The 23,264-nt window shown below is 36.0% G+C and overlaps 3 protein-coding genes and 1 long non-coding RNA gene across 4 annotated transcripts; 3 read left to right on the top strand and 1 right to left on the bottom strand.

The window, feature by feature from the left end:
* Positions 1–10,602: 10,602 nt before the first annotated feature.
* On the top strand, positions 10,603–13,052 carry LOC145012212 (uncharacterized). Its single transcript, XM_078971003.1, has 3 exons — positions 10,603–10,989; positions 11,347–12,567; positions 12,679–13,052. Exons 2-3 carry the CDS (start codon positions 11,404–11,406, stop codon positions 12,700–12,702), a joined length of 1,188 nt encoding a protein of 395 aa, XP_078827129.1. The 5' UTR covers positions 10,603–10,989; positions 11,347–11,403; the 3' UTR covers positions 12,703–13,052.
* Positions 13,053–15,095: 2,043 nt separating this feature from the next.
* INH3 (inhibitor-3) lies at positions 15,096–15,693 on the bottom strand. Its single transcript, XM_078967043.1, has one exon. The coding sequence runs from the start codon at positions 15,628–15,630 to the stop codon at positions 15,328–15,330; it is 303 nt and encodes a 100-aa protein (XP_078823169.1). The 5' UTR covers positions 15,631–15,693; the 3' UTR covers positions 15,096–15,327.
* A 1,319-nt stretch (positions 15,694–17,012) lies between these two features.
* On the top strand, positions 17,013–18,774 carry LOC145012782 (uncharacterized). Its single transcript, XM_078971578.1, has 2 exons — positions 17,013–17,158; positions 17,381–18,774. The coding sequence occupies exon 2, from the start codon at positions 17,394–17,396 to the stop codon at positions 18,693–18,695; it is 1,302 nt and encodes a 433-aa protein (XP_078827704.1). The 5' UTR covers positions 17,013–17,158; positions 17,381–17,393; the 3' UTR covers positions 18,696–18,774.
* A 510-nt stretch (positions 18,775–19,284) lies between these two features.
* Positions 19,285–20,792, top strand: LOC145012089 (uncharacterized). The gene is made up of 2 exons (XR_013664378.1): positions 19,285–19,499; positions 20,124–20,792. It is a non-coding gene; the product is annotated as an uncharacterized LOC145012089 (long non-coding RNA).
* Positions 20,793–23,264: the final 2,472 nt, after the last annotated feature.

The raw sequence follows: 23,264 nt of genomic DNA, 5'->3' as shown, positions 1-23,264 counted from the left end.
AAAGTTAATTCTGGTCCCTTTCGAGAAATGAGTTTCATCCGAGAAGGTTTCGGGCGAGTGTATGTGTTAGAAGTATTGGGCTTCTCGTCACCCTTGTATGAATGTCAGTTATGAGAGTGGGTTTAGATTAGAGGAGTTGCGGTACCTCGAAGTTGATCATTGTTTATAGTTCTTTATGGAATAAGAAGGAGATGGTCCCATGCATGCATGGCATGCATGCATGCTTTTGATCTTGAAGTCTGGCTGGGTACGCCCAGCGTAAGCTGGACGTACGCCCAGCGTAAGTGGGTGATTGATACGAGTTGGCCGGGTGAGTACGCCCAGCGTACCAGGGAGGTACGCCCAGCGTACTCTCAGTAACTCCAAACCCTATTTTTAGGGTCAACCATTATATAAGGAACATGTTGGTTCACCCCTCAGCCCCCTAATGCTCATCTTCAACCTCAGAAAAACCCTAGATCTCGTATTCTCACATATTTGGGTGTGTTTGGCCTTGGAAATCTCTTGTTGGCAAAAGAAAGGCTTGAAGGAGAAAAGGGAAGTTGTCAAAGAAGAAGAAGAACGTGTGGAGCTTGTACATCTGAAGAAATACCACCCTTTGGAGCTGGTTTAAGGTATAAAGTTTCTTGCTTGACCTTCATATGGCATAGATCTATGTATTTTGAAGCTTTGTCTCCATTCTTGTCCCAAAAGTCCTCTCCTTGTTGTATAGTTCGATTTGGTCAAGATTATTTGTCCTTTCAGACCTTTGGAGAGGTCTTGAGTGATAAAAATGAGGTCCCAAGGGCTGTAGTTATTCCATGTATGAGTTATATAGGTCTTAATGGATTAAGACCTTGGATTAAGAGCTTAAGGACGTCCCAAGTGATAAAGTCTGAGACTTTATGATTTCTAATCATATTTGGCCTATGGATCTGAAGTTTGGGATTAAGAGCTTAAGCCATTAAGATGTTAAAAGGACTTAATGGATCTCGCAGTTACGCCCCGCGTAGCGGGCCAATGCCCCATTTTCTTTTGGTGATCATTGTTGTACGCCCAGCGTACCAGGGAGGGTACGCCCAGCGTACTCCTCCTGTGGACTTTCTTTTAGGCTTTTGAGTTGGGCCAATTGTGGGTTGTTGGTGTTTGGGCCAAGTCTGGAAATTATGAATAGAGTATTTTGGGCCCAATTAATATTAGGGATATTGGATCTAGGCCTATTTGGTGAGGTGGGCCCAATTTGGTAAATTGGGCCAATGTTGGACTTTGTGTAAGATTTGGACTTTGGTCTTGGTCCGATAAGTGAAAGTATGTTTGACCTAATGCTTATGCTTGTTATGTTGGTTAGTTCGGGATTTGCGGTGAGTTGGTGGTTCGGGAGTCTGCTTCTTCAGTTCAGAGTATCGGCATTCGCGAGGTGAGTTATCATCACTATATCAATAGGGTCTAAGGCACCAAGGCCGACCCTTTATTGGATTGTGATTCGAATATGGTTGTTATGTTATTGCTTCATATGTCTGCATCCTGGTAGCTAGGATGGTATATATGCTAGAGACCTGATTAAGGTCGGTTTCACGATATGTAGAGTGATGCTATGCTAGTGACCGGTTAGGTCGGTAACCTGGTTAGGGTAATGATATGTTATGTGATCTGCTTGATCGGTTTGTTGACTATGACTGTTATATGATTGTATCTTATGTGCACATGGTTGTTTGGACTGGAGATGGGTTGAGGCGGGTCCTGCTTTGTGCTGTAGGCCAAGATACCCAGGGAGGACCGGTTGATCCGAAGGCCCAGCGAGCGGTCCGGATAGGCTGTAGGCCCCACGAGGGCAGACCAGACGTGCCGAGGCTCGGAGAGTGGACCAGGCTGACTGAAGCCCCGATGCAGGCAGACCAGTAATACTGTAGACTCAGAGAGTGGACCAGGTGGGTTGAAGGCCCGGTGCGGGCGGACCAACCACACTATAGACTCAAAGGACATGACTAGACTCGGAGGGTGGACCCGGTGGACTGAAGGCCCGATACGGCGGACCAATCACTCAGTAGACCCGATATGCATGGCTGTTCTATGTTCTGTTATGTTATGTATGCTTTTTATGCTATGGGCCGGAAGGCAATATGTTTTGGACCGGAAGGTCGTATCCTGGAAGGGCGTATATGTGGTTGGTATTTTGGGGGTATCTCACTAAGCTTTCGGGCTTACAGTTGTGGTTTAATGTTTTTCAGGTTCTTCAGGAGACTGTGGCAAGGCAAAGGTGTGATCGTACCGTTCCTCGCGTTTATGTTTTATGAAATGAACCTGGGGAATACTCTGATAAATAATGTATTGAAAACCTTTTTGTAATAATGTTATTAAAATGGATTGTTTTAAAAAGTTTAAATTATGTTGAAATTTTTGGTCGTTACAGCAAGTGCCAAATACAGAGTAGGAGGATTGCACCTTCACATTTGACGAATAGGATTACATCCATGATCGCCATAGGGGAGACGATTTGATTGTCATCATCGTCTTATAGGGAAAAGCCATGCAAGCGATCTCTACGTAGATAGTGGACGCTCTATGAATGTCATATATAAACCTTCTTCAAACAACTACTCGGTCACGTATAAGCAAGATCAAGTCCACCAGAAAGTCACCCGGTCAGCCTTGCCGACAACAACGTATGGCCGGAAGGGTTAATCACCATATCACTGACCCTTATCGATTATCCTCATGGGAGGAATAACATGCGATTAATATGCTTCGTGATAATTAACTCACCTTCACCTTACAACATCATCTTTGGGCGCACAATGATGCAGAAATTCAAGGTTATCTCATCAGCGATTCATGGAGCTGTCAAATTTAAGACAAACTCGGGTGTCGGGACAATATACACCAAAAGAAGAGTATAACAAGGTAAGAGTTTTGACAACGAGGATCACCTAGACAACGTCCCAAGTCGATTTGAAATCCAAATAAACTACCCATCAATGAAGCAAGGGGTTAGACAGAGCACCACTACACAAATACCACACGACAATCAAGGGCCATCAGATGTACAAACAGAAGACAACACATGCCTTAAACAAGCGTTACAACTGCTCGCGACTAGGGCATCATGTAAAATCACAGAAGGCAACACATCAGTAATTGTAAAGAAACACAAGTAGACAATAAGCATCGCGCCGGTCAACATAAAACATGCACCGACAAGGTGAACCGAATAAGTTAGCGAAAACCGAGATGAAGCAAGAAATCGCATGAGAAGCATGTATAAGAAAGCATAATGTGGACCATCTAGGGCAAAAGAAAGGAAAAAACAATCCAAGTAGGATAAAACGACCAACGCCAAAGGAAACCGACAGAAATGCAAAGCCACGAAATGATTAGTGGACATATATAACTTAAGCAAAACAACGACTATACAACCCTCGACAAAAACCAAAGGGAAGAAACGATCAACGGTTGTGATATTGATGTGGGGAGACAAGAAATTGAGAACAATACGCTGGGAAATAGTACCACCCACGATGGGCCATGAAAGTAAGTATAAAGGTGCACAATAGATGTTCATGTTTGCAATTAAGTGGCAACAACCTACTAAAAGCATGTTGTAGGACAAGCGACTACGGTTACCGTGGTTATTTCATGATAAATAAAACCAAGGGTCGAAGTTCAACACCTCGATCTCGTCTACCTGCTTAACCCAAGAATATATTTATTTTATTTATATTTTGTAGCTCGGTCAGCAGGCTACAATCTAACAAAGGTTACGTTCAACACTTCGACCCTAGCTACCTTCTTAGCCCAAGAATATCTTTATTCTGTTTATATTTTGTAGATCGGTCAGCCGACTACAATCTAACAAAGGTCAATTTCAACACTTCGACCTTGGTTACCTGATTAGCCCTGGATTGTCTTTATTCTATTTATATTTTGTAGCTCAGTCAACCGACTACAATCTAACAAAGGTTAAGTTTAACACTTCGACCCCGACTACATGCTTAGCCCAAAAATATATTTATACTATTTATATTTTGTAGCTTGGTCAGCCGACTACAATCTAACAAAGGTTAAGTTCAACACTTCGACCCCGACTACCTGCTTAGCCCAAGAATATCTTTATTCTATTTATATTATGTAGCTCGGTCAATGAATACAATCTAACAAAGGTCAAGTTCAACACATCTACCCCAACTACCTGCTTAGCCCAATAATATCTTTATTCTATTTACATTTTGTAGCTTGGCTACAATCTAACAAATGCCAAGTTCAACACTTCAACCCCAGCTACCTGCTTAGCCCAAGCATATCTTTATTTTATTTATATTGTGTAGCGCGGTCATCCGACTACAATCTAACAAAGTTCAAGTTCAACACTTCGACCCTGGCTACCTGCTTAGCCTAAGAATATCTTTATTCTATTTTGTAACTCAGTCAGCCGACTAAAACCTAATAAAAGTCAAGTTCAACACTTCGACCCTGGCTATCCGCGTAGCTTGAAGAACGTCGTCAATCTATTTTAAATTTGTGGCTCAACAAGCTGACTGCAACCTAATAAAGGTCGAAGTTCAAACACTTCGACCCCACTTAAAAGCTTAGCCTAAGAGTAATTTCATTATATGAAAATCATGTAGCTCGGACAGCCGACCACAAGAGCATGACAAGGTAAAGTTCAAAACTATCTATTTAGCCTTAGAAAATCCTCAACCTTTTCCAAAATTTTGCGACTCGATCAGCGGACTACAATCTCATGCACGTCAACGTTTCAAAACCCCGACCCACACTACTTTCTTAGCCAAAAAAGACATTCCTATTCTAACAATACTGCCTTACGAGACGGTACTCACGACAAGCTTAAAGCTTTGGAATAAGGATACAATCCAAATTGAAAGCACACCAGCAGGGGAATAGAGAAAATGCCAACCGAACGATTATGACGATTCACAATAGAAATATGGGGAGAGGGAAATGAAAGGATTACGTATGCAAAACACGGTATTAATTTTAGGAACATCATACAACCAATTCATTTTACATATTCAAAGATCAAGCAATATATGTTGCAATACATATTACCAAACACCCTGGTTACATCAATACCATCATCCCAAGTATCAACACAAATATCAAAGGAAAAACAACCAAGCACCAAAAATATATTAAGAAAAAAGGGGGAGAAGAACTTGTCCAAATTCAACAAACCTACAAACTAACATTAGTGATTCAACAAATACCCACAACCATACCACCAGCCTCATCCACACACCATACCTTTTCAGATTCGTTGTGCCCGTCATGACCACTTGTAGAAGCAACATTACCACCAGCACAATCCACCAATTTGCACAACTAATCAACACTTGCTAAAGGAAAGCCAAACTAGGATAAATAGTCAGCACAAAACAAAGTTGAAAACATTTCTTCCATTTTCTGCACACGAGAGGGGTCATATAACGGAAGATCTGTTTCATGAAGGCCCATCTTAAACTCAGTGTTCATCATCTCACAGCCTGCTCTCCTGCCGATTGAGGAGGTTTGTGTCATAGGGAAGTATGGATAACGTTTGTGCCATCATAAGAATCGTGAAACCAATCAAAGATTCAAAACTCTCATCCTCTCCGTCGTGAGAATTACTGCCATTGCTACCACTATAGGTAAAGCTATTATCAAGAATTGGAAGGTCAAAATCTTCCAAACCCAGATCCCGTGAAGCAATTATGCCCTTAACAAAATTAGATAAAAGGAAATGCAATTGAGTTCCATCTACATGTGCCAAGTATTGGGTCAATACACATAATAAAAATAAAGAACTCAAAAATGTCTTGTGGGAACAAACTTGCACCGAGAACAAATAATGACGAAACAACGCCAAGACGCAACCAATATTGACTCCTACCAACTTGCCGCAACAAGGCCTCAGGGAATTTCTTCATCATCACATTTAAACAGGAGATCTTGTCTATATCCTGGCTTAAGTCACTAGTCCTAGTAGGCTTTTGGTCTTCAATCGTCCTAGGAAGGTGGATTTCATTTCGATAATGGAAGCATGAAGCATTCAGCCAGATAAATTTATTTTTCCATTTTTTATCGAATCCAGAAGACCTTCAGCAAAACTATGTTCCCTCAAATGAAAATAATACTAGGCCCCATTACTGCAAATGCGAAAGAAGTACAAGAACATGACAACAGTACGGATGACCAAGGAGGCATGACACAGAAGTTCAAAGCAAATAATTTTTGAAATGGAATTAGGTTTTAGTTGGAAAGTATGGATCTTGTACGCCTCAATAACTGAACTGAAGAACGCTGAGGAGGAAACTCACAAACCGGCCTCAAATCGTAAATATAAAAACCAACCTTACCTGGTGGTGGTTGATCAATGACGGCGTTCGCAGCGGGAAGAGAAAATTCTTCTTCAACAAGATGATACTTGACAGTAACCTAGTTAAGTTGTTCATGGCTGACGGTCAAGTGAACAACGGGCATCATCGAGCGAGACATTCTTTCATAGAGTATACGAGGATTCAGAAATAAGAAATCGCGAAGGGAATATGGACGATCAAGAGAAAAGAATACAAGTACGCAACTAAAAAAGGTTTGACAAGCATTATGAATTAGAAGGCTAAAAGGCAACTGTTACTAGGAGGATCTCAAGTGCCTATAAGCCTAAGATCAGTCGTGGGCAAGCGAATAAACCATCAACTGGGTCGAATGAAAAGGCGAGCAAAAATAACTCACTTAAGCCCAATTATTATACATCAATAGCGCTTCATAACAATAGGTTTGGGGGGGGGGGGGGGCTTAATAGGGTAGGGCCACTAGTCCACATAAAACCAGGCCGATCGAGCAACCCAACCTACCTTCTTGGAGCACAAGCATCTACCTAAATGTCGAGCACTAAAGCGAGAATCACCCTATCATCGTACATACAGGCCACTAGTCCACATAAAACCAGGACGGTCGAGCAGCCCAACCTACCTTCTTGGAGCACAAGCATCTACCTAAATGTCGAGCACTAAAGCGAGAATCACCCTATCATCATACATACCCTATAAAGTATCTCCAGGAAACACGGGAAAAGTAAGACTATTTTAATAGAAAAGGAGGCTCACCATCATGACCTGAAGATTAATGCAAAACCCAAAAGAAGAAGCTAGGAACTGGTCTAAACCTTAGCTATAAAAACGAGCCTTCGCTAAAAGGCAAGGAGAAAACATTTTAAGCAATTCATATAAACTTAAAGCATTAAACATGACTTCTAACTTAGGCATCAAAGAGCAGTACAGGGGGTCCGCCCTCAATATGGCTTTCTAACCTGTACTTGTCACATAATATGCAACATGCTATTTGGATTGCTCATTAGAGAAAGCTCTAAGAGAGACTATCACAAGCATCCGAGAAGGTACGTAGCAACATAATATATGTGTGTATGGGGAGTAAATTGTGGAACGTAACGATATTTTGGATATACAAATTTTATACCTTTAACATCTTCTATGTAATTTAATACCTCAATCGTTAGGATGTGACAACTTGCATTTATAATGTCAAACCCTAAAAGACTCACCAAGGAAGAAATTAAATATTAGAGTAAATTACATTCTTGGTCCCTATGGTTTACATAATATAACACTTTTGGTCCAACTTTTGGCAAAATAACACCATCAGTCCATATTAAGGGTTTGGATAACACCAACTGACCTCCTAAGTTAACCCAGTCTATTTTGTCCATCTTTTCATAACAACTACATACAATAGATGGGTAAATTAGTAAAATGATATCTAAAACCCCTTCCATCATCTTTCACTTCAACTAAAACCACCCCTATTTTATTTAGATGCATCATATCCACTATCTATTTGTTAAGAGTTTTCCGATCTAATTGTGTTATCATTTAAATAATTGATATAGTGAAGCATTTTGTTGACATAACTAGTCTCAGGTATTTGAATCTCATCCGACCATCTAATTTGCACATCTAAGAACCCAAACAAAGTTTTTACACACTTAACAAGAGTCCAAACTTTGTTTTTTCTCTTTTCATCCACTAAAGGCTCAATCATTTACGAATAATAACATAAACTTTAAGTGCAAAGCATAATAGCATCCAACATGAAGTCATACACTTCAATGTAACTAAACCTACTTCGAAAACCTGCATACATGAGACTCATACTAAAACCACCATGTAGAATAAGAAATTAACAGAAGAATGAATGAATCTTAAAGAAAAACACTAACTGTAGCATTTAAATTCAACGATTGAAGTATCCAATGGTAACCAGAGTTGGAAATGAAAAGGATAGGTTCAGGAGGTAGGTCTTTGGTCTACCTTGCCACATTATATGCAAATTAGTTACTGTAATCCTCTAGGAACTTCCTTTCATAATGATTACATCGAAGGCAGGAAGGCCACGAGTCTTGGGCAGAGATTGAGTTTTCAACAGTTGAAAAGATTTTAGAGTTAGGCCTTGAGGGTTAAAGGATGATAGTCAAACGACTTCTCGGATTCTGTATGAGATTGATTGATCATATAGCACTTTGGAGGGCATTACGTGCGTCGATCCAGATTTACTGAGACCATCCCCTATTTTATTTATATGCCATTTTACCAATTTACCCATCTATTGTGTGAAATGGTTGTGAATGAATGGAAAAACAGACGGTGTTAACTTGGGTGAACCATCGGTGTTATCTAAACCCTTATTAGGGACTATTAGTGTTATTTTTCGAAAAGTTAGATAAAAGATGTTATATCATTAACTAGGTATGTTATTTGGGTCGGAACCGGACCGAACCAACTCGAACCCGAATAACCCGAAAACTAAATAAGAGTAATTGCATGAACCGAAAACCGAACCGATTAACCAATACGGGTTCGGTTCGGTTCAGGTATTAATCGGTTCGGTTCGGTTATTACCCGAATAACCCGAATAACATGTATAAAATGATTAGGGACCTAAAATAACCAAAACAAACCGAATAAACCGTATTAGGATTCTATAACCCGAATAACCTGAATAATAGAATAACAATGTAATTTTATACAGTAACATAAACATTTAAAGACTAACATAATACAATAACACATTGAAAAATAACATTATATAGTCGATTAACATAATGAGAATTAATTGTTTACTTGAGTTTCTTGAGTTGAAGCCCAGTTTTCCATGACCAGAAAAAGTAGGAATTTGTGAATCCTTAGAGGTAATAAGAAGGGCCGATTTTTGAAAGTCTGAAACAGGAGGAAGGATTGACAGAAGTGATTTCGAGTTTGGAAATAGTTGAGAAGATTGGTTGATTTTGAAAATAACGAGGATGAGCGTAGGTCTTTTTTTTTGTTTTATTATGAACGATGAGAACAGAAGTGTGAATCATGATTTTGATTTTTGTCGAACAAAGAAAGGCGACAATGAATGCTTATTCGGGTCAGGTATTTAGAACCGAATTAGCTCTTATTCGGGTAACCCGAACCGAATAAGCATAATATAGATACCCGAAACCCAAATCGAATTGCTTATTCGGGTCTAATTTGGCTCGGTTCGAATTTTCAATCAAAATTCTCATCCCTAATGTAAACCCCATGGATTACGACTGTAATTTGCTCTAAATGTTAAAATTAATGAAACAAAATTCCTAATTTTTGTCAACAATCATAGCTCTCAAAAGTTCAAGAGAGCTCGAAGTGTGTGTCCACAAAACTTAAAATGAAGCCCCACTTATAGCTTTGATCAAATCGATCATTGCTCTTCACGGACGATTGTCATTTTGAGCTGACTGGTCCGCTGGCTCATTCGATACCACCTGATCGGTCCGCCACAACCACGTGACCAGTCCGTCTGTCTTGTCTGTTTTCAGTTTTGGTTTCATTCGACTTACTCAGTTGCCTTGCTTCGTATTTAGCTTAATTTTACAAGTCAAATGACTTCTATGGTTTTTCCCGTGACAAAAATATAAAGGTTTTCTTATCATTAACCCAATAAAGTAATATCATAAAACAAAATATAAAAAGTAAAAACAATGATTTAGCATGTAAAAACAGTTCACTCATCAAAATCTTACCTTTAGTTTGAACTTTAAAGCAAAATTTCGAAAAGGAACATATATTTTTGGAAGAATTATATATTTTAAATAAATCTCACATTTATTTCAAAAGATCTTTCTGCTTAAAGGATCATTATGTTGGAGGTGTGAACTGTGAAAGAAAAAGCATATGATCATATTTAAGCAGAACGGCCGGGAAATATGGGATCCAACGACTTCTTAAATCCTTTATTTTATTTTCTTCTACCACCTTTTCATTAATGTGGCCCCATGTGTCATAAATTCAAATAAATTGTATTTTAAAATCCCTATTCTAAAAGAACATCAACCAAGTTTCACGATTGATTAATACAAGTTATTTTAAGAAAATGTTAAGAGGTCCAACCATCATAATCATACAATTAAATCCTACCGACTAATATTAACTATTTTATTTATCTGGTATTATTAGATTTCATGATGTTAAAATTCAAAAAGCGGCATGTTTGAAAATATTAAACTTAATTAAAGCGATTATAGCCACAATAAATATGAATATAATGCTTAAATATATTTATTTATATGTACTTCAATTATGACTACAGTTCAAAAGTCGTATTGAACACCCATATAGTTAGGCTTCGAGACTAACAAACAAATTTATTCATCCAAACAACCTAAACCCCAAAATCGGTATCTGTTTCTCGTTTCGATAAGACAAAACAGCAAACAGTTACGAGACGCATCGATTGTTGGATTGATATTATGATGCACCTTCTTTTTCTTTTTCCTTTTGTGTACAGTTTACTAGAATCGGTTTCTTCTTTACAAGTTTGATCGGATTCCATGATCGAATCTTCCGTAGGGTTCTTATCTGAACATCTACTGATTCATTTTCAAAATTGAAGTAGTGGGCGTTGATGAGTCGCTGTGGCTTTCTGATCAACGAAGTGTTTGCGTGGATTTTACATTTGGATGTTCTTTGACGTGCAAAGGTAAACTATTTCGAATGCATACAAACTGTTTGTGGAAGTGTCTGTGAGAAGTTTTTGCATCTGTTCTTCTCCTTTCTCATGTTTGGGTAAAACATATTTTGCCTTTTGGCGTTGTTCTTGAGTTGTTTTTTCAATATCTTTAATTAATAATTATGTTCTTGGACCTGGGCTGTTCGAGGTTCCTAATTTCCAGTCCACAACACTTTCAAGTCGACTTTTCTAAACAAGGGCTTAAATCCGCATCTATATTCCATATAAAATCACAAGAAACCTTAAAAAAAATAGTGGTAAATCTTTCAAGTTCTTCAACTACCCATATTTATACTAATAATATAAACCTTTCATGCTTTTTTGCAGAATCTTTGGTATATATTAGAGGCTTGATGTTATGGGATAGCGAATATCAATCTTAAAATGACAGAAAACAACACGGATTCAATATTTGCAATAGAAGAAAGTGGCAAATCTTTAAAAGAAACTCTTCGTGCTCAACAACAACTACTTCAAAAACTTTACAATGAATTAGATGTAGAAAGAGAAGCCTCTTCTTCAGCAGCTAGTGAAGCATTAGCAATGATTCTTCGTCTTCAAGGAGAAAAAGCTTCTGTAAAAATGGAGTCCGAGCACTACAAAAGACTAGCAGAAGAAAAGATGTGTCATGCAGAGGAATCCATGGAAATATTCGAAGAACAAATCCACCAAAAAGAAATGGAAATTGCTTCATTAGATTGTCAACTTCAAGCCTACAGATACAAGCTAGCTAGCTTAGGGTTTGAAGATATTGAAGCCAATGAAACAAGCCATGAAAGTCTTTTGAGAAGAAACTCTGCACCCCCAAAACTTCTGAGACTTGCTTATTTGAAAAGGCATCGATCCATAAGTCCAGATTCTGATATAATTTCAACAACATTGGATGAAAATGTAGGGGAAGATGAAAGTCTTGAGTTAGAGAAACAAAGTTATTGGGATCAGATTCGAAAGTTGGATAAGATAGTTGAAGAGATGGCAGGTGATGAATATGTCAATTTAAGGATCAAATCTTCAAAACCTTCATCTGGGTTTCCTCAAACAAACGAATTAGATGAAAATCAAAGTGTCAAAAAGTTGGAAAATGACGAAACACCTTCGGATACTTGTTCTTTAAGTGTGCATGATGTGTTTGAAGTCCCTGAAATTGAAGTTGTTTTAAACCATGAAAATGAGGCGAAGGATAATAATGGGAAATTGATCTTGGGAGGTGAAAATAAGTTGGAAAAAGTGTTGATTTTTCCTGAAGAGGCTATAAAATCATACGAAAAAATGTTACTTTTGAAACAGAAAGAAAAGGGAGAGAATATTGTTGTGGATTGCCAGATGGCGATTGATTTTCCTGTTGAAGGGTCATCTCAACAAGTGAAGAGAAGAGAGGATGAGATAGAAGATGAACAAGTTGGGATTACAGGAAAGGAAGAAGTGTTGAGATTGTTAAATGAGATAAATCAGAAATTGGATTCAATACAATTTGAGATCAGAAATGGAAACAAGAAAAATGAAAATTTGTCTCAGAATTATGACTTGCAAATGCTTCAACTTTCAGAGGTAGGTATTTTAACATTTTCTGTTTTGGTAATGTTTTTGGAAATATGAGTTAATTACGTTTTTGGTCCCTGAGTATACTGATTTATTCAATTTTGGTCGTTATTTGAACAGGCAATGCTGCACTTTTGGCTGTGATGTGATTTAACAATCTTCCTAATTGTTGATACGATACCATGTAAGTTTTTTACTTTTTATGTTTCTAACTACAACTACGAGGTTTGGTGTGTAAAGTGAGAGTGATTTTTGTGATTTGGTTGGTTGGTTGGTGGCGGTTTAGATTTGTACCTATGGCATATATACTTGTACATAACATATTGTATTTGGAAGTGAGTTAACTCAATGGTGATTGGTAACTTTTATCGTGTAAAAGAATCATTGTATTTTGAGACTTAACTTGAGATAACACTAAATGAATTCTTGCAGTGTAATTGTTAATTCTGGTCAAGTAATTTGATTGGAAGTATATATATATTTTTTCTTTCTAAGATTTTGTATATAATTCATGTATCAAGTATCAACTATGAATACAAAGAGTATTGTTGATATAAATATGGAGGCGTGTTAATAAAATGATTTATGGTTATTATAAATGTTTGAAAATATTTTAGGCGAGTTTCGGGTTTCTTTTTTCTTGTTTTCATAATATGTGTTTGATCGTTGTAAATAACTTACAAGCCAAATTAGTTTCTTTTCATATGATTTGATTGGCACCTCTAGTTTAGTGACTTCCAACCCACCTTTACACTATGTTCTCATGGTCTTTATCGGGATAAAGAAAGGAGGCAAAGGTAAAGAAAAGAAGTAAAAGGAAAGAAACAAAGAAAAAGTTGTGGTTTTGGTTTTGTTGTATGTGGAAAAAAAGGAAGAAGATTCTGTTGTTTCTTCTTTTTAATCTTTACATCCGATATTTGAAAAGCAAGGATACTTGAATTTTTTTTTTATGAAATATGATGACGACAAGGATATTTGTTTCCTGCTTTCCTCTTATTGATATGCTTGCAATTATCAAATACTCAGCAACAATTACAAAATTATCAAATTTCCTTTTTCTTCCCTTTTTTCTCCATATTAAAAATATATTTAGACTCTTTTTACAACATAATTATATAAGTAAAAAGATAATTTACACTTATTATCTTTTCCTTTCCCTTTTTTTTTTTTTCTTTTCCCTTCCTTGCACTCAAAGAAAAGTACACATGGCAAAAAATACCCATCCCATTGCCTTCCACAAATAAAAACTGCACTGGAAAACTTTGTTACTTACTTTATCCATTCTTTTTTTTTTTTTTTTTAAATGAATATCTATTCTGATTTAATCTTATTGGTCAAAATCATAATATTACCAAATTAGCTAACCTAAAAGCTAAAAGTTAGTTTTTAGTAGGGCTCACAATTCTTGACAACACACGCGACACGACACGAAATAAATGGGTTTGAGTTGAGTTTTTCAACCCGTCAACTCATCAACCCGTTTATTAAACGGGTCATATATGAGTTTCTCAAAAAATAAACGGGTTGACCCGCCAACCTGTTTATATTCTTAATAAAAAAATTATTATATTTTTAAATGTATTTATGTATCAAGTATTAATATTTAATAAGTATTATATAATATATACCATTTGATTGTTTTGACATTATTACTCGTGGTGGATTCGTGGTGGATGGTCTAAGGTTATAAATCGTAATCTATAAAGCTAAGTCTGTAACATGTTTCTATGAATGCTTTTAATTTTCATTTGGATGTTTAAGACTTAAATATCTAAAATTTGAACCCACGAACCCAAATCTGACCCATGAACCCGCCAACTTGTGAACCCGTATAAATAAATGGGTTGATGGGTCATATATGGGTTTATGTTCCAAACCCGCCAACCCGTGACCTGTATAGTTAAATGGATCGTGTTTGGGTTGGCATATTTTGACCCACCAACCCAACACGATTGCCAGGCCTAGTTTTTAGTTTCTAGCTTGAGTAATATGAAACGTTTGTGACATGGGTTATTGCCACTTCATCTGCTACATAAGCTTGAGTAGGATGCCACATATGCAGAAAATTGAAAGAAAAAATTAACAAGTAAGCAGTATTTCAGGTTAAAAAATGATATAATCCATAGAAAATTACAAATACATTGCTAATACAGTTTAACATTATAGTGCAAAAATATGTTAGCTATTTCCTTAAGATTATTCTCATTTTTGTCCTGCTTATAATCCATAGTTTGTCTTACTACTATAGTACTATTTACAGTCTCTCTAGGGTTTTAAATTCAGTAATTTGACGATTAAGATCAGGCAATATCATAAATCTAAAAGAAAATCAATACCAATTAATCAAATTGTCATCAATAAGAACATCGTATACCACATTCTTAGGAATATAACAAATTATAGAGGCATTTGAAACCATCACATCCATATCCGCTTACATAGAAGATAACCCGAAACAGAGATAATATGTCCATATGATATAAATGTTAGGGAAGGATTCTAGAATACCAATTCGTAAAAAACAGTAGAATCGAGCATCTAGAAATCAAAATTCATTCAACAGCCACATAGAATACAAAATCCAATCAATATGCTGGAACATCACACAAATCGAACTCCAATACGTAATCAGATCTAGAGCATCCGATTCAATATATTGGAATCATGATTATGTTTCTATATACACAAAAATTTCCCGAGAAGTTTTAGCCCTCGCAAAAACCCATAGATTTTACAAACCGTATAGTATCAATAGGGGATAGAAATGACCTAGCTCGTCGATGCACCGTCGTCATCCTTCTTCGATCCGCCGCAATCATGGTCATGATGATGATCGTGACAATCCTCCTCGTCGCTGGAATCTTCATCGAAAGGTTTTTGTTTATGGAAGATGCAGCATTTTTTTGAGCTCTTCTTTTGGAGAAACTCGTTATCGACGGTGCCTTCTTTCCATGTCACCTTCTTCTTCCTTGGATTGAGCGTCAATGTTAGGGTTGTTGTCTGCGGCGGAGATGGGTTCTCTAATGTTATAGTTGTGGTGGTCGTTGCCAATTGCCTTGCAGGTCTCGCCATTTTCGCCTTCTTGAAATTTCTAGGGCTTTATTCCGGTATGTACGATTTAATTTGGGGAAAGCTTCTATATATATGTGTGTGCTACGCAAATTCAATAATTCAGTCATACGCTGTCGTATTCAACTTTTCTTTCTGCACCTCTTTCACTTTAAAACTCGTTTTCATAATAGTCCAATATGTTCTAGTTATTATATTTCGACCACCAAAGTTTCGGTACTAATAATTACAAAATTGTTTGAGTTAACAAATCCTAGCTTGAAAACTAAAATAAGATAATAAACTTTTTTTTTATATTAAAAATCATTTAAATAAAGTTATATCTCTTCATAAAAATCAATTTCTTTACACTGATGTTTTTTTCCATTTTATTATTTTTATCATAAATTTGAAAAACAAAGTTTTACTAATCAAATCAAATCTATACAACTCATTATTGATATTCATATGGAAAGAAATTTTGAGATATTTAGTTTTTAGTTATTAAAAAAATCTAATTTAAAATACATACCAGGAACCGAACATTACACCTTTACAAAAAAAGAAGTGAACCAAACGGCTGCAAATTGTAACAAGAAGCGTGTTTGTTTTTTTAACATCAGCATGTTGTTGCAGATATTAAAAAAATAAAATAAACTGATTTTATGTATTGAATATAGTTTATTAATACCGAAAATTTAATAATATATGATATTTCAGCAAAAAATAATGATATTTCAACAAAATAATTATATTTTAGTAAAAAATAAATAATTTTAGCAAAAAATTATCATTATTCAATATAATAAAAAAACGAAAAAAATAATTCACTAAGAATTTAAAAAAAAAAAAAAAGAAAAAAAAAAGAATGTGAAACAAGAATTCAACATATAAAAAATTCAACAAAGAAAAAAGAAGAGATTGGAAGTGGTTGGAAGTGGCAATACAAGCGTTGCCCCAAACAGAACACGCGTATAAGTTTTTTTTTTTTTTTTTTTTTTACTTCGGACACTTTTAAAAAATAAATAACTGCGATATGAAAAATGATGCACGTGTATTGCTCTGCGCAGTAGTAAGAGGTTCGAATATGTTTTTTTTTTTACAAAAAAACAACAAACAACACCTTAGAGTTATTAGATTAGAGTTATTAGAGGTTGTTGGAGTAAACAAATCCTACCTTGAAAACTAAAATAAGATAATAAACTTTTTTTTTATATTAAAAATCATTTAAATAAAGTTATATCTATTTATAGAAATCAATTTCGTTACACTGATTTTTTTTTCCACTTTATTATTTTTATCATAAATTTGAAAAACAAAGTTTTACTAATCAAATCTATAAAATTCATTATTGATATTCATATGCAAAGAAGTTTAGAGATGTTTTAGTTTTTAATTATTAAAAAATTCGAACTAAAAAAAATACTATGTATGAAATTATGAACCCCGCCCTCCATCTGTACAATGGTGATTTCCGGATTAGGGTTTCTGTGTTATTTTGTTGCAGGGACAATTTATAGTGAAGGTACAGAATCTTCTTAATTGACATCTGGTGAGTTCGAATATCTGATCTTATCCCCAAATTGATCATCAAATTACTTATAACAACTCGTTTTGTGGAACCCTAAAAGTTCGAAATCAATCAGAATTTGATCACCTCTAGTTAATTTGCTTTCATTCGTGTTGGAAATAAAATCAACAAGTCAAGTCCTTTTTTGGCGGAGATTAATTTAAGATCCTAAATCTGATAACAACATTTTCATGGGGCTTTTAGGGTTCTAGGCGCAATGGTCGAAGAAGCAAAAAAGAGATGCGAGGCTGTGATGAGTACGCTAGAAACCTTATCCTTGAATCCATCCTGCAAGCATACTCTCCTCAGATTGATCCAATCAGAGCTCTCTTTCCTCTCTCGCGTTTCATCAAATGACTTCACTCCAAATTCCGACCCCTCAATTTCTGTCAACATCGGCCATTTTGAAGCAGTAGTTCACGTCCTTCAACATCCAGACATATCTGGCGTGACACGTGTCTGCAAAACAATCAAATTCCAACCCACAAGACACAACGAGCTTCATAAAGGTGCGCATGTTGATATAGTTTGCACTTTCAATGGAAACCCAGTTTGGTTTATTGTATCCGATAGGAACCCAAAGTATATATCATGGAACACCCATCAAGAATCTTTAAAAAACAAAGGTTTACAGGCTAAAATCCATCTTCTTCTTGAAGCAGCTCACACCTCTGTTGCATTAAAACCTACTTCCATAATCTTTTTCTTCTCAAACGGGCTAGACAGATTCACACTCGATAATTTTCTTAACGAATTTCAACCCGTTGACATCGGATCAACATTTTCGAATTTTGACATTAATTTCTCCAAAGAACTAGAAGATGGATGGATAGATGTTCTTCCAAGATCATATCAGCATGCATCTGTTCTTGAAATAAAGCTCGATTCTCCACCTGTCATAAAGGAGCCTTTTGTAACCAACCCTTTGGTAAAACCTACTAATGTCAAATTTGAAGGCTCTTTTGGCAATCTTGTTTCACAAATGAGTTCACCAGATAATGAAAATTACATAAACTTTGATACAACAGCTTTGATTGCTATTGTATCGGGTATCAGCAATGGTGGAACACAAAAGCTTTTGGATACACCTGAAGCGGAGTTAAGATCCCGGTTTAAAGGGAACACGGAGTTTGTGATCTCCCAGGTTATGTCTGAGATTAAGGATCCGATACATGTGGATATAGGGAAGGTTATGTTTGGGAGAAAAGGTATTGTATGCGAGAGTGTTTTTGAGGAGTTTAAGGATTTGGTTTTGATGTGTGGAGGGGTTAATGAGAAGTTAAGGGCAGGTGAGTTGGTGAAACATGTGGTGGTTGTTAAAGATAGTCCTTCAACACGAATGATGAGTCTTCCAACCACTAGAAAACTTGCATTGAAGAATAAGATTGTTTTTGGGACAGGAGATTATTGGCATTCTCCAACATTAACTGCTAACATGGGATTTGTTAGAGCTGTTTCACAAACAGGAATGTCTCTTTTTACCTTTGAGCATAGACCACGTGCTCTCACAGGTGATTGATTGATTGATTTGTTTTGGTGGTTATTTTTCTTGTATGTTTTGAAGTTGTGAATGAAATATGTGAAAGAGTATTTGTTTGTGTGCGTCTGTTACTAAAGATTTGTTTACTATTTAGAACTGGAAAAAAAAAATACAGTTTTTATAACATATCCCAAAACAGTTATCATGATATCGCTATAATTTGGTACATTTTTAAAATAAAATGTGGTAACAGAAACAATGAAACTAGGATGACACATAGATAAATTTATGTTACTACTTTATATACATTTAACGCTGAATAAAATGAAATAGTGTTTCAAATTTACATCAGACTCATGCTTCGAGGTCGACCACACATAGGCACCTTTGGAATTAGTGGTCATCTTCTTGCTCTTATAAAATCCTTCTTAAAATACACATTTTTGCGTATTTTTCTGTTTCCATCAAATGCATTCCTCTGTATCTTTTAAATATGTATTTTTTTTCTCTAATTGCTTACTTCATTACAATTTTGTATACTTTTTTCTGTATATCCTTCCATTATAAGTATCTTATTAGAAATGTTTTTAAAAAGTTCTTAAAACAATAAGGGGGGGGGGGGGATATTACAAGTCTTATTTGCTTTGGATTCAATCTAAGAATAGAATTAGGATGACTTTCTATTGCAGCATCAAAGTTGAGATTTTTTGATAAATAGCAAGTTCCTTAACTGTAACCTAACATATTCTTATTCATTCCTTTATAAGTACCGGTTCATATCACGTCTTCATTGCCCAAACATTAGTCCCTTTCCAACTTTTATATCCACTGTTTTGCTTTAAGGTACAAGTTTCATCTCAATACAACATGTTACGCTTTTTCTATTTCATTTTTGAGTTTTTATATATATATATATATATATATATATATATGTAGAAATACAGAAAAACATAAAGAAGTAGGATTTAATCATGTTATATGCATATTTTCAATTCTATTATTGTTCATTAGAACGGTGGTGTGATATTTAGTGATGGATTTTAATATGGTTCACAAAGATTGAGTTGAAATATTTAGTGATGGATTTTAATATGGTTCATAAAGATTGAGTTGAAATCACCAAGTAAAAGGATATATGTTTTGTTGTGTATCCTGTATCCATGATATCTGATAAGCAGAAGGAAATTGATCATGAGTTTGCCTTTGATCAAAAAATCTTGTTTGGAAAAAAACCAAGCTAATTAAGACGAGCATTTATCTGCATGATTTATATATCGTATTCAAATTTATTTGGATGTTGAAACCATGAACTTCACTTAATGTGCAAGTTGAGATCAAACGTTGATCTCATGGTTTCTACTTGATAAACCTAAGAGTGTAAGATATGTCTACACACGATTGACCAATGATTTTTCTTATGTGATATGGCATAAAGATTCATGTTTCTAGCTGCATCTATTTGTGTAGCTAGACATTTCATCGATATCTGCAATGGAGCAACTTGAGCACTTCAGTCACAATCATCCACTCAACCTTGTCCAACTACAAACAAACCACAATGAAGAGGAAGATGTAGATGACTTTGTGGTTGAAGACCACCATGTTGGCCAATGCAACATGTGTGAGGATGACAATCCTAATCTTCTCTGTTGTCCATTTCCTGATGAAAGTTACAATCTTCTCACGCACCATTTTATCAATAATGAGAAGGACTTTGTAGTACTTGATGAAAACCATGGTGAACCGCTTAAATATCTTACTCACAATCACCCACTGGTTCTTGTAGACAAGCAAACATCACTGAATAAGAATTCGATTTTACTTCACAACCCCTTGAAGAAAATTCAACTATTATGTGATGGATGTGTGAAACCAATCACAGAAATACCATTTTACAAGTATTTAAAAGACGTTCATCTAGATTGTGGGTTTGTTCTTCATGAGTGGTGTGCTAGGCTACCCCCTAAAATAGAAGACCACCCTGGGCATCCAAACCATACACTTTCTCTCATGCCAGACATTACTACTGAAATGTTTCGTGTTTTTGGGTGTAAAATTTGCATGTTACTACGTTGATGGTATCGTCTCATCTCGTTTTACTGTGAAAGTGAATAAAGGTGCAGCCTTTTTTTTTTGCGTCCTTCTGTCCCCTGTTTTAATTCATAAAACCTGCATATATACTACTTTTAGCCTCCCCTGTAATACCAACATATGCATATAATGCTCTCCCTTCATGTAAAGATTAAAAAAAAAGTCGTTTGGTTTGGGCTTGGTGTATGTAGCCATACTCTTTACTTTTGTTATTTATATCGTCAATCATTTTTAACTAGCTTCGGATTTATGAGTTGGTGTGAATCATTTAAAATCATCAAGTATTTTATATTATCTTGTAACAATCTTTAATTCTAGTTGAACTCAATTATTCATGATGGGATGGTGATCACAGGAATAAATATATGAAATGTCCTTTTGCAGAAGAGGGGATGAAAATCTATAATATACAAAACTTATGTCTAAAACGATATACAACAGTTCAAATTGAAGACAAGAAACGCTATTACATTCCAACTAATCAACTCAAAGATCAAACATCAACCCAATAGTTCCAGAAATTAAAGCTCAAACATCAACTTAATTAACAGATCCAATTTTATTTTATTTTTAGATATCACAGCTCACTACTAGAAACATAGGTTTTAGAGACAGACGAGTCCGTCGCTAAAGAGCGTTGCGACGGATAAACAGATTTACTCTATAGCCAATTAAAGTGTGGTTAATGACTTAGTGAGAGATTTAGCGACGGAGCATGGTTTTTTTCTTGCGACGGCCATAGCGACGATTGGTCACTTACTATGGTTATTTAGGACACTAGCGACATAACTTAATACTATATTTCGTCACTAATCACTCGCAAACCTCAATTTTTTTTGTCAATAATCCCTCACAAATTTAAAATGTGATTTTTTTTCCTTTCTGTAGCTAATTCCTCGCAAATTTAGGATGTGATTTTTTTTCTTTCCTTAGCTAATCCCTCGCAAATATATAATATCATATTTTATTTTTCGTTATTAATGTAAAACAAAAATATCAAAAACATCAAATAATAATAAAATCTCAAACCAAACATTAACATTTAAATACCAAACACATCCGATAATTATACAATCCACACATTAACATTAAAATACCTAAAGCTTCTGTCAAAGTTTAACATTGATTAATATTTGATTTCAAAGTATAATGTACCATAAATTTGAATTTCGTCTCATATTTTGCATTTCCACATACATCTTCTCCATTTCTTAATATCTTATGTCCGAAAGAAGGATTGGAATGAAACTGGATTCTAATTCCTGTTTAGTCCCATGGAAATAGGACCAAGTGCTACTTACTTTGATGCCTTCCTGCTTTTTTCTAGATTAGGGATCTTTGTTGTTTACTCATTTTAAACCAAATGCGGGATAGGAATGGAATTGAACTCCAATTCTGACCAAAAAGTAAATGAGGAAGGAAATATTATGTTTGCCTATTGGTCTTCAGATTTGAATTTTTGAACATTTGTGTTGAATATTACACATCATCTACCACATTAAAATTAACAACACAGTTAGCATGTAACGACCTGTCCCTGGTATGTGGTTTTAGTATTTATTTTTTTGAAGTTAATGGAGGAACTCGGCGAGTCTATGTCCCGGCTCGTCGAGTAGGGTCGCGTTGTTGATCAACATATAGATCGGCGACTCGGCGAGTCCATATTCGGGACTCGACGAGTCGGCCTGCCAGGTTGAAACCCTAAATCTTCGGGTTGCTCACTATTTAATCCACCTTATAGCCCCCATTCTCGCCTCCTTCACCCTCAGAACGCTGTGAGAAAACCCTAATCCATCCTTGAGTGATCTAAGTGTTCTTGTGTGATTTGTGAAGGCTTGAAGAAGGAGAAGAAGAAAGGAGCAAGGAGAAGAGGAGTAGTGCAAAGATCCAAGGGCAAATCAGAGTTATTTGAGGTATTCTTCGGATTTCCCTCTTGTTTTATGCTTTAAACCTCCATTAGAACTCTTCTAGATCTAGTTGATGCTTCTCCCAAGCCTTATGATTGTATGAATGCCCTAATAAGTCGAGATATCCTTAGATCTATTCATTGAGAAGTTTCAGAGCCCAGATCTATTGCCTTTATGAAGATACTTTGCATGGAAACCCTAGATCTAGCCTTTATTATGCTTTTTGAGCTATTTTATCTTCATGAATGCATATGGGCACGTAAAGATAGAATATTTACGTGCTAATCGAGTTAAGGGAGTCCAGATCTATAAGTTTTATGCACTGGATTCAAGCAGAATCAAGTTTTGAGTTGCTGCATGCAAGCGACTCGGCGAGTCGGAAGAACGACTCGGCGAGTCGAGCCGCGAGTCCCCGATTTTTCCCTTTTTGAGTGATGCCGAGTGAGACCAGTGAGTGATGGAGTGGACTCAGTGAGTTGTGGTTAGACTCAGTAATGGAGGGACTCGGCGAGTTGTTCATACAACTCGGCGAGTCCAATGCAATCTTCTTAGCTCGAAGAACAACTCGTCGAGTTGTTCATACGGCTCGGCGAGTCTGATGCAGATTGCC

This window comes from Lactuca saligna, chromosome 8, assembly GCF_052625555.1.
Source record: "Lactuca saligna cultivar CGN05327 chromosome 8, ASM5262555v1, whole genome shotgun sequence".
Classification (NCBI taxonomy): Eukaryota; Viridiplantae; Streptophyta; class Magnoliopsida; order Asterales; family Asteraceae; genus Lactuca; species Lactuca saligna.
The sequence above is the reverse complement of the archived record's forward strand: the minus strand, read 5'-3'. Positions and strand labels throughout refer to the sequence as shown.

What these genes read in the sequence shown, in the direction of transcription:
- LOC145012212 (XM_078971003.1), top strand. Translation starts at nt 11,404, where the DNA reads ATGACAGAAAACAACACGGATTCAATATTTGCAATAGAAGAAAGTGGC. An exon ending in AAATGCTTCAACTTTCAGAG is followed by an intron (nt 12,568 to 12,678) that starts GTAGGTATTTTA and finishes TTATTTGAACAG; the next exon opens with GCAATGCTGCACTTTTGGCT.
- INH3 (XM_078967043.1), bottom strand. Translation starts at nt 15,630, where the DNA reads ATGGCGAGACCTGCAAGGCAATTGGCAACGACCACCACAACTATAACA.
- LOC145012782 (XM_078971578.1), top strand. Translation starts at nt 17,394, where the DNA reads ATGGTCGAAGAAGCAAAAAAGAGATGCGAGGCTGTGATGAGTACGCTA.